Source organism: Periophthalmus magnuspinnatus, chromosome 22 (assembly GCF_009829125.3).
Source record: "Periophthalmus magnuspinnatus isolate fPerMag1 chromosome 22, fPerMag1.2.pri, whole genome shotgun sequence".
NCBI lineage: Eukaryota > Metazoa > Chordata > Actinopteri > Gobiiformes > Gobiidae > Periophthalmus > Periophthalmus magnuspinnatus.
In genome coordinates this window covers 28,914,944-28,931,304 of record NC_047147.1, presented here as the reverse complement: position 1 = coordinate 28,931,304, position 16,361 = coordinate 28,914,944, and the positions used below count along the sequence as shown (strand labels likewise).

At 44.4% G+C, this 16,361-nt stretch overlaps 2 protein-coding genes across 2 annotated transcripts; both read right to left on the bottom strand.

Annotated features, from left to right (window-relative positions):
• Positions 1-1,683: 1,683 nt before the first annotated feature.
• Positions 1,684-4,554, bottom strand: dusp23b (dual specificity phosphatase 23b). Its single transcript, XM_033988417.2, has 3 exons — positions 4,021-4,554; positions 3,251-3,524; positions 1,684-1,880 (listed from the first exon to the last, which is right to left on the bottom strand). Exons 2-3 carry the CDS (start codon positions 3,515-3,517, stop codon positions 1,692-1,694), a joined length of 456 nt encoding a protein of 151 aa, XP_033844308.1. The 5' UTR covers positions 3,518-3,524; positions 4,021-4,554; the 3' UTR covers positions 1,684-1,691.
• A 4,465-nt stretch (positions 4,555-9,019) lies between these two features.
• On the bottom strand, positions 9,020-16,135 carry fbxo30a (F-box protein 30a). Its single transcript, XM_033988894.2, has 3 exons — positions 16,009-16,135; positions 10,780-12,808; positions 9,020-9,908 (listed from the first exon to the last, which is right to left on the bottom strand). The coding sequence occupies exons 2-3, from the start codon at positions 12,733-12,735 to the stop codon at positions 9,705-9,707; spliced, it is 2,160 nt and encodes a 719-aa protein (XP_033844785.1). The 5' UTR covers positions 12,736-12,808; positions 16,009-16,135; the 3' UTR covers positions 9,020-9,704.
• Positions 16,136-16,361: the final 226 nt, after the last annotated feature.

Below are 16,361 nucleotides of genomic sequence, written 5' to 3'. Positions count from 1 at the left end.
AAAACAAACTCAGGATTCCATTTATGAGTCGAGACGAGGTCCAGTGTCCAGCTCGGCCGGTCCAAATAAACGAGTGAATGTAGCACAGGCTAAACATGTGTCTTTTCAAATGGATCAGAAAATAAAAAGAGAGAAAGAAAAAGGGAGAGAAGAGGAGAGAGGGAGAGAGGAGGAGAGGAGAAGGAGCGTGTGGCAGACAGAGGAGCAGAGGAGGTACAGGAGGTGAGTACGTTTGAACATCTGATTCTTTAAAAACAATAATTCATTAGTTTGATTTTAAAAAAATCTGCTCATCTAAATCTGAGGCTCCACTGGAAAAAGATGGCGCCCTCTTCAGGCAGAAGAGAGTCCCTGCCTCAAGCCGAGATCAGGGATCTCAGGGTCACGAGACAGAATGTGGTCTGGTCCTGGTTTAGTCCTGGTTTAGTCCTGGTTTATGACGTTTGGCTGCTGGTCCAAGTCTCTTCCTCAGTTGTGGTCAGATTCCTGCTGGACACTGCCTTATATTTGTGTGAAGGAGGAGCTAACGACACTGAAACTGTAAACAGTTTTTGTCTCCAGTTTCAGCCTTAACCCTATTCAACCTGTAATGGCCTCCTATTGTTCTCTTTGTTCCTGTTTGCTTTGGGTCTGAGGACAGAGTTGTAGATCTGCGATAGATTGTCTCAGGCTCCCATTCCTGTTAACTACATACATTTCCTTTAAATCTACGGCAAAATCCCTGAGTACAACAACATCACTTAACAACACAAAATACATCTGTGTGTGTCATTCTGTTTGTATATTTTGTGTATATATTTGTATTTTTTTGTGTTTTTATGGATATATTTGTGTATATTGACAGGATTCCAGAGAAGATCTGTGGCCCCTGAACAGTTGACATTTGAAGATCGACAGCAGCTGTTCTCTGGACTCTAGAAACACTGAATATGACAAAGTGTCGGCAAATAAACAAAGTGTGTGAGACCAGACCAATAAAAACAATATTTAACCTGGAAACTGTGAATCTAATCTACTTCTAACATGGGTTTATCCTGAAATATTGTGTGGCTTCAGTGTTCAGTGCAGGAGCGATGTAACCGAGACTGAAGCTGATACATTTATACTGCTGATGCTAATGCTAGTGCTAATGCTAGTGCTAATGCTAGTGCTAATGCTAGTGCTAGTGCTAGTCCTAATGTGAGTTTGTTATGAGGTTTTATCATCATCTTTGTTTTCGTACAAACTAAATTCTGATTATGATCTGAGTTCTGGATAGTACAATGATGTAAAAGTGAAACTTACAGTGACGAGAGTCAGACCTGATTCTGTTTACGCTTCATTTGAATCATATTTAAATAATAAATGTTGGATAATGTGGTTTTGAGGTCATGTGACGCAAACGCTGGTTTCAAGGACCACAATATTTAGTCAAAGTTTAATTTTGACTAAAACAAAAGAAAATGAAAACTGGTTCCTGATTTTATTTTTTATTTTGATACTGCGCCCCCTGCCCTGAAATAATAATATTGCATTTCAAACCACAGAAACTCACATTTACATAGAAAAAAAAAATAGAATTATAACAAACTGGTCCAGTGTCATTGTTATTCAAAGATGAAAGAAGATTGTACAGTAATTATATATAAGATGATTATAATAATAATAATAATTAATAATAATAATTCTAAGCTGAAATGAAGCTGTGAAGTTTAAGTCTTGGTTCTCTGGTAAAACTGCACCACAGCCTTCTCCTGCTCGTGCGTCTCGATGGATCCTGGGCGGAGCCTCCTGATCTCATTTATGGCGTCGATCCCGGAGATTTTCCTGGTTTTGATGAGGTAACACGCCAACATGGTGCCCGTCCTGCCGAAGCCGTGCATGCAGTGAACAGCCACGCCCTGAAAAACACAGGGTCATGAGGTTAGCTCAACAGGTAAGTCATCTGACTTTCACATGGGGGACCTGGGTTCAAACCTCACAGGAACAATGAGCAATGGCTCAGTGTTCCAACATCTGCAAATGGCAACTGGAGATCAATGAGGTACAACACAAAATATGCTACGGCGAGGGGGAGCCAGGACACCAGGACAGAGGGGAGTTAATGTTAACTCCCTCATTTTTTTTTTCTTTCTGTGCCTACATATGACTAATTGTTTGTTTTTTAAATAAGCCTGACATGTGAATACACCAATGTTCCTCACAGGATCAAGTCACAAGTTTCATAAACGTGCTGACCAGGCTTATTTTGGGATTAAACTTGGTGACCAAGATGAAGCACCGAGTGTCTGCGTCAGTGACTAAAGGCAAGAAGAGTCTGAAGTTTGTTATTCCCATGGTTTGGAGCCGACATCAAGAGCTACGTCTGGACTATTGATGTGACTGGGATCAACAGAAAGAACCGAAGCCTCAAGTCTCCTGAGCGTGAATCAGCACGTCGTCCTGGAGCTCACTGGGATGACATTCCAGTACTTGTCTTTGTAGAAGTTCCTGACATCAGAAGATTCCTCCAGTGTGGTTTTAATGATGATGCTCCACATCCTTTTTCCCAAAAGGAGATAAATGTTCAGTTTCCTGAGAATCTGGGATCAGTGATGAGCAGGTGGAGAGATTCCATCAGGACAGAGATGGAGAGTATCAGGGACGCTGGGACGCAGTCATGATGGTGATTACTGTTGGACTCTGGAGAGACACATCTCTGCTGCTGATTCAAGGGGTTCATAAAAACAGAAGTTCATGTCCTGAATTTTGCACAATGATAACGTAACGTTCAATTTACATGAACTTACCTTTATCAATTAACACAACGTAACATTTAATTAATACATTCTGTTAGAAAACTATTTTTTATCTTCTAAAACATTTTTTGGATGAGAAATATTAAAGAAAATCAACTGATAATGTCACAAAATTGTAATCAGTTTAGTCAGAAGATCGGATTTTTCAAAATCAAATTAGCATAAAAACCTGACTCAGAAAAATGGATATTATTTTTGGATTCAGCTAAATGTTCCTAATTCAGTTGAAAAAACACAGACGACTTTAAAAATGTTTTTTCTTTGTGTATCTGGACACACCTCACATATCAAAGTCATAAAGGATTATATCAGCAGGATTATATCAAATCCCCAGTGAATAAAATGGACACGCCCAGATTCACGGCACCTGGACAAAGCTCAGCAGGAAAAACAGGAAACACTGGAGATAAACAGTCCATGAGAAAAGTGACACAGTGCACCTTTAAATGATAGAGTTCTGTTGTTGCACGTACCTCTCCTTTGGTGTTGGCGTTCTCCACGATGCTGAGGAAGTGGTCAATCTGTGCGGGCGAGGGCGGGGTGAAGTCTACGATCTTCAGTCTGTGTGGGGTCAGCCGGGGGCAGCTGTCCAGGTTCGGTGGACTTCGCTCCGTCAAAGAAACCAGGTGCTGGATCCCGTTGGCCACAAGGAAGTTGTACTCAGCCGGGTACCGGGGGAAAGCCAGGCCCGCCACCTTACCCGGGTCCACCCACGAGAAGTTATGAGGAGCAGAACCCATGGAAGATCTGAAAAGGAAGAGGAACCAGAGGTGAAGAGAAGAACAGAGACCAGAGGTGAAGAAGAGGAACCAGAGTGAAGAAGAAGAAGAAGAAGAAGAAGAAGAAGAAGAAGAAGAAGAACCAGAAGAAGAAGAAGAAGAACCAGAAGAAGAAGAAGAAGAAGGACCAGAGGTGAAGAAATCAGATTACACCAGATGGAGCTGTTCAATAATCAGATCACGATCAGACTTTTGTAAAGACAAAACTCAAACTCCACAGGTCTACTTAACATATGAAGAACATGTTTATATTAGAACAGAAGAACATCTTTATATTAGAGCACTAAACATACTTAATAAACATCTGTATTAGCTCTAAATAAATATGCAGTTTAAATCAGAAATCACACAAAAATCACCTAATAATCACACAATAATCACACAATAATCACACAATAATCACACAATAATCACACAATAATCACACAATAATCACACAATAATCACACAATAATCATACTTACAGTGTGAGTTTCCTGGTTAAATGTTCTTTAAGTTGGAGATCAGTCTCTCTCTGTTTTAAAGTCTCTGGTTAAATCTTTTTGGTTAAAAGTGTCTCTGGTTTAAAGTCCCCCTGATATGATATCTCTCCGGCTCAAAGTCTCTGTTTTAAAGTCTCTCTGTTTTAAAGTCTCTCTGTTTTAAAGTCTCTCTGTTTTAAAGTCTCTCTGTTTTAAAGTCTCTCTGTTTTAAACTCTCTCTGTTTTAAACTCTCTCTGTTTTAAAGTCTCTGTTTTAAAGTCTCTGTTTTAAACTCTCTGTTTTAAAGTCTCTCTGTTTTAAAGTCTCTCTGTTTTAAAGTCTCTCTGTTTTAAAGTCTCTCTGTTTTAAACTCTCTCTGTTTTAAAGTCTCTGTTTTAAAGTCTCTGTTTTAAACTCTCTGTTTTAAACTCTCTCTGTTTTAAAGTCTCTCTGTTTTAAACTCTCTCTGTTTTAAAGTCTCTCTGTTTTAAACTCTCTCTGTTTTAAACTCTCTCTGTTTTAAACTCTCTGTTTTAAACTCTGTGGTTTGAAGTTTCTCTGGATGATTCTGAGGTGAAAATGTCGCTGCTGTAAAAGAGTTTCCTCCTCAGCTGTTCACTTCTGTCAAAACACGTTAGCGTTAGCATGTTAGCATGTTAGCATTAGCATCAACGCGCCCCGGAGCCGCGCGGTGACGCTCTGACGCTCTGACGCTAAAGCTGCGCGTGCGCTCGGTTTGGCGCTGGTTGAACCGGGTCACGTGCAGCGCGGGTCACGTGCAGCGCGTTACTTTGACGCGTCTCTACGCGAGAGTCTCAGCCTGGAGCGCGCGTGACGAGACTTCAGCAAAGAATAGAATCGAATCAGGAGCGAATCAGAGGCGGCTCTTTAACTCCATCTAGTGTCAATAAGAGGAACTGCAGTAAGTCACATCCAAAATATACAAAATATACAAAATACAATATACAAAATATACAAATAAAACACATCAGAAAGAAGGAGAGGAGGAGAGGAGGAGCAGAGGAAGAGAGGAGCAGAGGAGGAGAGGAGGAGAGGAGCAGAGGAGGAGAGGAGGAGAGGAGCAGAGGAGGGGAGGAGGACAGGAGCAGAGGAGCAGAGGAGGAGAGGAGGAGAGGAGCAGAGGAGGAGAGGAGGAGAGGAGCAGAGGAGGGGAGGAGGACAGGAGCAGAGGAGCAGAGGAGGAGAGGAGGAGAGGAGCAGAGGAGGAGAGGAGCAGAGGAGGAGAGGAGCAGAGGAGGAGAGGAGCAGAGGAACAGAGGAACAGAGGAGAGGAGGAGAGGAGGAGAGGAGCAGAGGAGGAGAGGAGCAGAGGAGGAGAGGAGGAGAGGAGCAGAGGAGGAGAGGAGCAGAGGAGGAGAGGAGGAGAGGAGCAGAGGAACAGAGGAACAGAGGAGGAGAGGAGGAGAGGAGGAGAGGAGCAGAGGAGGAGAGGAGCAGAGGAGGAGAGGAGCAGAGGAGGAGAGGAGCAGAGGAGGAGAGGAGCAGAGGAGGAGAGGAACAGAGGAGGAAAGGAACAGAGGAGGAGAGGAGCAGAGGAGGAGAGGAGCAGAGGAGGAGAGGAGGAGAGGAGCAAAGGAGGAGAGGAGCAGAGGAGGAGAGGAGCAGAGGAGCAGAGGAGGAGAGGAGCAGAGGAGCAGAGGAGGAGAGGAGCAGAGGAGGAGAGGAGCAGAGGAGCAGAGGAGCAGAGGAGGAGAGGAGCAGAGGAGGAGAGGAGCAGAGGAGCAGAGGAGGAGAGGAGCAGAGGAGCAGAGGAGGAGAGGAGCAGAGGAGGAGAGGAGCAGAGGAGGAGAGGGTCATTCGCTCATGATGAATTTAAACCAATCGCTGAAAAAGTGTTGGTCGTGACCATCGTCAGAAGAGAATAAACCTGTAAAAAGTATTTATAAAAGTATTTATGAATATTTTTATAAATGTATTTATAAACTTATGGAACTACAACCACAGACTCAGTATTTCTCCTGTTTGTTGAACTTTTAACACAAGATCTAAAAACTGTCCCCAAAAGTAGAATCCATGTGAAGGACGTGAAAGTGCCACAGCAGAACTTTAATAATGTGGAGATAAACATTTATGGGGTTAGAGTGAGAGTCACCTGCTCCAGCAGAGGGCGCCACGTGACGCTGTGATGAAATAACGAAGGATTAACATGAAGAAATTAAACATATGATGTCATAGTCCAGATGGGGTCAGGGGTCAGACTGTGATGATGTCATAGTCCAGATGGGGTCAGGGGTCAGACTGTGATGATGTCATAGTCCAGATGGGGTCAGGGGTCATAGTTTTATTGATCACACTGAACTTTACCATGAAATATCCAAAGATCCTCACAAACATGAACCTGATCATTTCTATTTGAAACTCGCCAGATTCTGTCTCTGAAATAAAAAAAGAGCCTCATTTTAAAATGTTTTAAAAATGACAAAACAAACACGACTTTGTTTTGTTGTTTATTTGACGTCACTGCAAACACACGCTCAAGTAACACGACGAGTGATGAACAGTCAGATGTAAAAAAAAAACTAAATCAAAATCAAAATGAAAACCTTCACAAAACTATTATTTTGTACAGTGACGATTGATCAGCTCTGAGCTTCACACAACAGACCGACATCTGCAGACCTGAAGACACTGCTGGGGTGTGTGTGTGTGTGAGAGGGGGGGTGTGTGTGAGAGAGAGTGTGGGTGTGTGAAAAAGCTGTGAGTGTTTGTGTGTCTGTGTTTATATATATGTGTGTATACATGTGTGTGTTCTACTCCTGGCCTGCAGGGGTCACTCTTCTTATAAGAAATGGTGATGGAGTAAAAAAAAAACAAACATTCAAAACGTGACCAGTGGCTACATCTGATATTTAAAGGTGCACTATGGGACTTTTCTGGTGATTCTATGGAAAAGGTGGTCACATGTTTGTCTCCATGGAGATGGTGCTCTGACTTAAATGTACCAGAGTAGGTCATTAAACTTATCTCCATGGTCAGGTCTGTGGAGAGGCGAGTTCATGAGGTCTTTTTGAGCAACATAAACCTGTGACTGAATTAGTGCAAAACATATTTAAGTTTAATGCCATACTGTGGAACATTCCAGGTTGTGTCCATGGAGACGATATTTCCTGGTGCATTTTCAAATGGTTCTTTCCTGATCTGAAGGATTTTGTGAGAACTTTGTCCACTGAAAATATATTTATTTTGAATTGAGCAGCTTTGTTTTTATAGCAACAGATGAGCGCTGCCAAATAGAACCGCATGAAACCAGCCAGAAAAGTTCCACAGTGCACCTTTAAAGTTTCCATATTATTCTTCATTTAAATAAACGATTAAAATGTTTTTCTATTGGTATTTCACATTTTAAAACCTAACATCATGTTTATCTATAGACCAAAATGTAAAAGGAACACGCCCTCAGTTTAAATGTGGCTAAAAACAGTCGCTGCAGCAGAAAAGCATCAAGAAAAACTCAGTGTTTCAGATGAACATCACACTGTGGAAAATAAAAAAAGATCTGAAAAATATAGAACCTTTAAATGAAATGTGCCCCGCCCCCCGCCGCGTTGCTCCATCACCCACGTCCCGCCCCGCGCCCCGCCCCATCCCGCTGGTGAGGAGTTAGAGCTGGTGACATCATCCACAAACCACTGTCCCATTTTAGTTCTGCTACAAAGATCAACAACATGACCACACACCTCCACAACCGGGACCAGACCGGGACCAGACCGGGACCAGACCGGGACCAGACCGGGACCAGACCGGGACCAGACCGGGACCAGACCGGGACCAGACCGGGACCAGACCGGGACCAGACCGGGACCAGACCTTTGACACTGACTCAATCTCTAAAATGTGTAAAACTTTCTCAAATGTTCCTTCATTTTTCCTCGTGTCACATTCAGAATAAAGAGTCCGGCCCGTGTCCGGCCCGTGTCCGGCCCGTGTCCGGCCCGTGTCCGGCCCGTGTCCAGCCCGTGTCCAGCCCGTGTCCGGCCCGTGTCCGGCCCGTGTCCAAAACAATCTGAGTGTTTCCATTTTGTTCATCATTCTCTTGAGTTTGGGCACATCTCACATGAGCACAGTGTTCAGGCTGTGACTTTGAGCCAACGCCACAGTGAAACAGAGAGGTCAGCACAGCTCAGGTGGTTGGAGGTGGTCGGAGGTGGTCGGTCGTGGTCGGTCGTGGTCGGTCGTGGTCGGTCGTGGTCGGTCGTGGTCGGTCGTGGTCGGACGTGGTCGGTCGTGGTCGGACGTGGTCGGACGTGGTCGGACGTGGTCGGTCGTGGTCGGACGTGGTCGGTCGTGGTCGGACGTGGTCGGTCGTGGTCGGTCGTGGTCGGTCGTGGTCGGTCGCGGTCAATCCAGGCACTATAAAGTTTAGCTACAAACACTTTACAGAGGTGATATTCAGCTCGTCGCCTCTGATGTAACACAGTGATTTTGATAAAAATAAAAACATTCTGAACATTTTAAAGTTTAAAGTCGTCGCTTCGTGACCAACACTGCAAAAAAAACAAAAACACATGAGGTAAAATGACTTTGATTTGCTCTGTCACGTTCAGTGGATTTACTTCATGCAAAACGACAGATTTGACTCGTTTCATTTTGTTATAAAACGCTCGGCCACAGGAGGAATCGATACCATGAATCGATACTAATCTACACCAGTATCGAATCGGCCCATCTGATTCATCTGATGTCAGTGTCGCAAAATTAAACTAAACATGACCCAGAAGAAAATACAGGAAATAGAGAAATAAATATTGAAACAAGGCATTAAACCCAGACTGGTATGAAAGTGAAAGTACTTCAGTGGGATTACAGTACTTGTACTTCAGTGGGATTACAGTACTTGTACTTCAGTGGGATTACAGTACTTGTACTTCAGTGGGATTACAGTACTTGTACTTCAGTGGGATTACAGTACTTGTACTTCAGTGGGATTACAGTACTTGTACTTCAGTGGGATTACAGTACTTGTACTTCAGTGGGATTACAGTACTTGTACTTCAGTGGGATTACAGTACTTGTACTTCAGTGGGATTACAGTACTTGTACTTCAGTGGGATTACAGTACTTGTACTTCAGTGGGATTACAGTACTTGTACCTCGTGTACTCAGAGTCGCGTGTGCAGGCGTCAGGAGTGAACATGGTGTCGTGTTTTTGAGGTTAGAAAAGTGAATGTAAACACTGGAGCAAAAACACTCACTACAAACACTAGAGTTAAAATGACTCGAACTCTTAAAGCCGCACTATGGAACATTTCTAGAGGAGGTTTGATATCCTCTTGTTTCCATAGATGCCATTGCCGTGTCTGGAATGTTCCAGGTGTTTTTATTTCTCTCAAGTCTCTTCACAGATCTGACCTGTAACTTCACAAGTTTAAAGTCATACTGTGGAACATTCTAACCAAAGCAACATTATCTCCATGGAGACAGGCGGGTGTAAAGTTACACAGTGCAGCTTTAATATTATAATTCATGACTTTGGAGTAGTTTTGACATGAAATGTTTTTTTCAGGTCAGTTAAAACTAGACAAAGTCAAATATTAAAGTCACATTATGAACTTTGTGAACTCAGGTCATTTGCACTCGTGTCGTTTGCAGAGCGTCCAGTCCTGGAGGTCAGAGTTTATGCCACAGGTCTGAGCGCAGACGGCGCCCCCCCTTGGTCAGAGCGAGCTTATGCCACAGGTTTGAGCACAGAGCGCAGACAGCGCCCCCCCTTGGTCAGTTCTCTGGTGAAGCACATGCAGGGCAGAGGGACCGCCTCCTCTCGCCGCGAGATCGTGTTGAATTTACACTTCTTCAGGTGGTCAGCCATGCTAGCGATGTTAGCAAACTTCCACTCGTTCACTGTCCCGAAGGCCGTGCTGAACCTCCACACCTGAGGAGACACGTTCAAGGAAATGTCTCAGGATAAATCTTTACAAAAAAACAGACATGAGAGCAGAATGAGCCTCACGTGACTCTTGTGTTTCCAGTTCAAAGATGAAATCCAGTCCAACCTAAAATGTCTCTTTGATCTGATTGGTCACTACTTAAACCACAGCACCTTCAGCCAATCAGGACTCAGTGCTAGTGCAGCCTCTGCAGCTCAGGGAGTGAATCTGGAGGATCTGAACATGAGGCCTGTCCATAAACTGAGAGACACATCTGTCTGAGTCTGTGTCTGCAGGTCAAGGCTCTGGACACAGGCCTGTCCATAACCTGAGACTGGACACACCTGTGTGTCTGAGATGCTCTGATCAAGGACACATGACGTCCTCCTGACACTGATGCACAGTCTCAGTGTTGATCCTGTTAGATCTGAGTGTTTGACTCTGTGGATCATGGGATCCTCTCACAGAGACTAGAGGACTGGGAGGGCATCTGTGGTACTGCACTAAACTGGTTCAAGTTCTATTTAGAAAACAGGGAGTATTTTGGTGAAATTGAGAAATGTATATCAGATAAAATGTCCCTGACCTGTGGGGTGCCCCAGGGGTCAGTCCTGGGGCCCCTGTTGTTCAGTCTCTACATGCTGCTGTTGGGACAGTTAATACACAACAATAATGTGTCACACACAACTCTGCAGACGAGTCAGATCTATGTCTCACTGCAGCAGGTGAATATGGACCAGTGGATTCACTGCATCAACAGATCAGTGTGTGGAGGAAAAACAACACAACACAGAGCACAGATGCACAACACAGAGCACAGACGCACAACACAGACGCACAGACGCACAACACAGAGCAAAGACGCACAACACTGACCTTCTCTGTGATGTGCCAGGCAGGAGACCCGTCCTCTCTGCGTGTCTTCTCCCACAGCAGGACCACCATGCCCCTCATCTGGAGCAGACTGGCACACACCTCCCTCATGGTCCTGGACACTCTGGAGAACTGGCACAGGCTGAAACTGTCCAGGAAACTCGCCATGTACTGGAGAACCTCGAAGGGAAGACGGCTCAGCTGATCCGAGCTAAAGGCGTGTCCGAGTCTCCGCCCGTTCTCCCCGTTCCTCGCCGGTACTCCCGGCTGAACTCCAAAAGACCCAAGATGTCTGTCGTGAATAATCCGGAATCCTTGAACTTGAGGACAGAAGCGTCTTTGGGAGTAGGTGCACCCGTAGTACGCTAGGGGGCAGCGTTGTTCCATCCACCCGTTCAACCCGGCGTGGATATCCCCGTGGACGTTCTTGAAATGCGAGGAAAACTCATCTCTTCTGAAAAGCTGTCCACAGACGAACGTGAACATGGAACGCTGTTTGGTTTGATACCTGGCGACGCATTCGAGAACCAAGTCTAAGCGTAAGGTGTGAAAGGGGCTCGGGTTGCAGAGTTGGGGGCTGGCGTGGTCGCAGGCGGAGGCGGAAGCAATGTCTCCGACCATCGTGTTCGTGGCGAGGATGGCAGAAGGAAACGAAAAGGTTTGAGTACCGAAGTCAATATGGTAACCATCCACAAACCGACTGTCAGAAATCCCTCGGCCGCCCGGAGAGTCACCCAAACAGAAAAGCAACGCCGCCGTGATCAGATCGATACCGTGAAGTCCCATTGGATCATCTGCGACTTCTAAATCAGACGTATCAACAGACTTATCCTCCATTTTGGCTCTGAACAGATAAGGATCCGAGAGCAGAGCTCTTCTTCCGTTAAATGTAAACATGCTAATGCCTCTCAACACGTCCACGTTTTGTAATTTCCGTTCCAAACACCGATATCTGAGTTCCGACGGCAAATGCTGCAAAAAGTTATTTCTAACAAGGTTATCAGAGAATAGAAACGGCACTGGAATGGGCAGGGGGGCGTGGCGAGGGACAGTGGGCGGGTTCAAAGCTACGATCGGTAAATAATCATCCACTAAAACCTCGTTGTGACCTTGAGGTGGTGCCGAGTTCGCGTTTTCATTTTCATCAAATAAAACGTCGAGTTCGCCTTCGTCCGCCCAGTCTATGGGGTCAGTCCCTACGGCGCAGTCGACCCCTCCCACCGCTCCGAGCTCACAATCTGAATCCAACCAATCAGAGTCCTGCATATCTATGTTTCTCCCGCCTTCTGCTCCATAAACATCGGCATTTTCACTCTGAGCTTTATCGTCATCCTCCCCGTTAATATTATTAACTATTTCAATTTCCTTAGAACTGGTCAAAATGTCCAACGCTGCAGCTAAACTTCTACTGGTTTCAACTGAAGTTTTATAAAGTTCGTTGTAAGGCTCGTCTTGTTCCATATCCACCGCCGCCTCGTTCGAAGACGTCGCCATCTTGTCACTCTCATCGTCTTTCTTTTCGCCATTTTTTGAAATCGTTGTGGTAACCTTCAGTGATTCTAGTAACATTCTCTGGTCCTGTAAAGCTAGCGCCATGTCCAGCTGCTCAACTTCATCGAAATCTTTGCTGAGATTTTCGTAGGACTTTCGATCTGCGTAGCTAACGGGCCACCTGTTCCACTCCATCGTGCAGCAGACGATGCTCGCGGGGCAGGTTTCCAGATGCTGCGCCATCTTGATTCTCGTGATTGTAAAAGGGCATCCGAACCCGCTGTTCAAACAGGGCAATCTTTCGTACGGACAGAGGAGGCGGTGCTCGTCCAACTTACAGGAGTGAAAAACGGCGCCGCAGACTAAAGGGCAGCCAATGAGATCGCAGGAAACGCCCATCTCCGGTCTCGCCATACACCTCCTGTTGATGCATTTAAGGCAGTGGGGGTGGAGCGGGTTGGCCTCCATTTTAGGCACCGCTCTGTCGGGTCCCAGGTTGTGTAGAGAAGCCAGCAGGAGGCGCAGGGCTGGTGTTTCAACCCTGAAAGACAAAAGGAGAACAGACCCTCGATTAAACCCTGAGACAAAAGATCTAAACCATAGAGTCAGTGGTTTGTTCAGTCTGTGGAGAACGTTGTGTTGAAGTTTTTGGGGCAGTGTGACATTTTTGTGTAATGGCCACAAACAGGTGGAGCTACCAAGTTACACATCAGATCTGTGGAGAGGTGAGCCCACACACTGTTAGAATGCATGTTTTTCCAAGTAATTTTTGTACTTTAATGTCATTCTAGAGGTAACACGTTCACATTTCCATGGCAACGAGCACATGACACCAGAAAAGTTCCACAGTGAAGTTTTAACTATAGAATCACTATCACAGCAAACAACAGAGCAGTGGAGTCACAGTCCAAACAGAGAGTCCGACCTGTGGCCCTCAAGGCGTCTGAACGACTCGCCGACTGATCATAGAGTCAAGTCCCACTGGAACCTCAAGTCACCTGCATCCTGAACACTCACTGCTCCGTGAGCAGCTAGCACTTAGCAGCTAGCACTTAGCAGCTAGCACTTAGCAGCTAGCACTTAGCAGCTAGCACTTAGCAGCTAGCACTTAGCAGCTAGCACTTAGCAGCTAGCACTTAGCAGTTTGTTGTTGTAACTCTCAGCATGTTGAAATCTCAGAGTCGTCTGACCTGTCACTCAAACTCTACAAACTGATGTTTGGAGAGAGAGAAAGAGAGAAGAGCAGAGAGGAGGGGAAAAAGGAGAGGGGGGGGAGAGAGGGGAGAGAAGAGAGGGAGAGCTGTCTGACTCTGGTCCAGTGTCTGAGCCTCAGTGTAACTCTGCACCTGCGGTTGGGACACGAAAAGACTTGATCCAGAAGAGACGAGGGGAGAAGAGACGAGGGGAGAAGAGACGAGGGGAGAAGAGACGAGGGGAGAAGAGACGAGGGGAGAAGAGACGAGGGGAGAGAGCGAGAGAGGGGGAGAGAGCGAGAGAGGGGGAGAGAGCGAGAGAAAAAGAGGGAGAGAGAGGGACTGATGACAGGGAGAGGGGGAGGTAGAGAGAGGAAAGTGAGACAGTTACCAGGAAGAAGTAAAGCCGAGCTCACGTGCACCATGTCAACAAACAAACATGGAAACAAACATAAACATGGAGCTCATGTTTGGATCATCCACTGAGAGAAAGAACAAACATTTTCCAAAGTCAAACACCAAAGTAAAAAACACGACTAAAACTGCGGAAACTAAAGAGTGAAAAATGTCACTCAAACGACTCAGACTCAAACGACTCAGACTCAAACGACTCAGACTCAAACGACTCAGACTCAAACGACTCAGACTCAAACGACTCAGACTCAAACGACTCAGACTCAAACGACTCAGACTCAAACGACTCAGACTCAAACGACTCAGACTCAAACGACTCAGACTCAAACGACTCAGACTCAAACGACTCAGACTCAAACGACTCAGACTCAAACGACTCAGACTCAAACGACTCAGACTCAAACGACTCAGACTCAAACGACTCAGACTCAAACGACTCAGACTCAAACGACTCAGACTCAAACGACTCAGACTCAAACGACTCAGACTCAAACGACTCAGACTCAAACGACTCAGACTCAAACGACTCGTCTGAACCTCGATCCTCATTAAATCACGTGACAAAAACACACAGAAGTAAATGTGACGTTTCCTGAACACGTTTCACATCTATGATCAGAATGTACAGGATTTACATAGAGTCTTTGTTTTATGATTCAGTCACAGCTGCCTGGGGCAGACTGACAGAAGACAATCTGCACAAACAAGTATAAGCCACATAAACATTTAACAAACTACTGTTTTTATGGATTTATTTCCATGTTTTTGTATTTGAGTCATATTTTTAATTTTTAGTTCGTTATGAATTAAAATGCACTTACATTTACCATTTTTACAGTTAAAAATAGCCTTGTATTGTCGAGCGTTGGGCCTTATGTCTGGACATGAGGTTTAACTGACGCTGACGTGTTTGACATGAGCCATATTAAAGAAAACCAAACTAGCGCCGCTCTTTGCAGCAGGATTAACTCAAGTCTAAGCGTTTCAATTTGAGGCATGTTTCAAAACACGTCTGACGACAAAACATCTTATTTGAGAGATTTGAGGTTTGTGAGAGCTCCCACAGAGTCATGAGTGTCACTGTGTAAAGAACATTGAGGTTTTAACAACATTATTATTATTATTAACATATTTATTTGATGTAATGATTCACACTTTCTCGATCAAACTTTCACATTTCTATTAAATGACAATAGTGATGTCGCCTCGACTTTTACTCCAGAGTTTAACTTCTGTCAAGTATTTAAAAGTTAAAGTTTGAAGAGTTTGAAAGTTAAAGACTTTTCTGGACCAAAAAGTCTCATAATATTAAACTTTTTTTTTTTTAGTTGATTGACTTTAAATGAGGAATAACAGATAAAACACATTTCAATCATTTTTTTTGTGTGTTTAAAGGAAATAAATTATATTTTGAGTCTTTAGTATTGTTGATATTGATACTGGCCGATACTAAGAATCGACATCCCTGCTCTGGAGCGTTTTCATTAAAGGTTTATCAGGTTGGACTTTAAAACATTTAAATTTCACTGTTTACTCCAATAATTATTTTTAATGGTCTCTTATATTATTTACTCTCCTCTTCCTCCGTTTTATTACATTATTAGATTATTTACTCTCCTCTTCCTCTGATCTCCTTCAGGACTGTGCTGCATAGTTGGAATTTCAAATAAGATTTTCACAGATTTTAAGGATTTAGTTCATAATGAGATGGAGGAAAATATTAAAGCACGATCCTGAAGACAGGGACAAGTTTAATAAAGATCCTGAAGAGAGGGACAAGTTTAACAAAGATCCTGAAGAGAGGGACAAGTTTAACAAAGATCATGAAGACAGGGACAAGTTTAACAAAGATCCTGAAGACAGGGACAAGTTTAACAAAGATCCTGAGGATGCTTAGCAAAGAGCTACAAACACAATAATGCGGCTTTAATTATCTTTTTATATAAACTTTTGCCTCATTAACACTTTCAGACACTCACTTTAGAGTATTCAGTGTGTCTTAAGAGGAAAGTTTATCTGGTTAAGGTTGAAACTGTTCAGTAATGAACTTTTAGAGTAAACAAAAGAAAAACATCAGCAGCGAAGCGGCGTTAGCATTAGCATTAGCATTAGCGGCACACAGCACAGACCTTACCCGAGAAAGAGGCGCACTCTGCGGCCTCAAACTCCGCTGTCCTCGGTCCAACGGCTCCGATGATCCAGACACAAAGAGAAGTCCGGCTCAGTGAGAGATTTACACAGATAAAAGTGAGTAAAAAGAGCCAGAGCACGCGCGGGAGCCGATTCTCTGAGGTGAACGAGTGTCTGTGTTGTTGATCTGTGGGTTGCCAGATCTCATTACAAAAACACGCGTCCGGCCAAACCTTTGAGAGAAGTGCGATTTCTTCATCTTATTTTGGCCCAGGGTCACGTGGAAATCCTCAAATAACTAAACGAGCAAAAAGAACACAAACATAAAAGAAAAGGAAATAATACATATTTAAATCT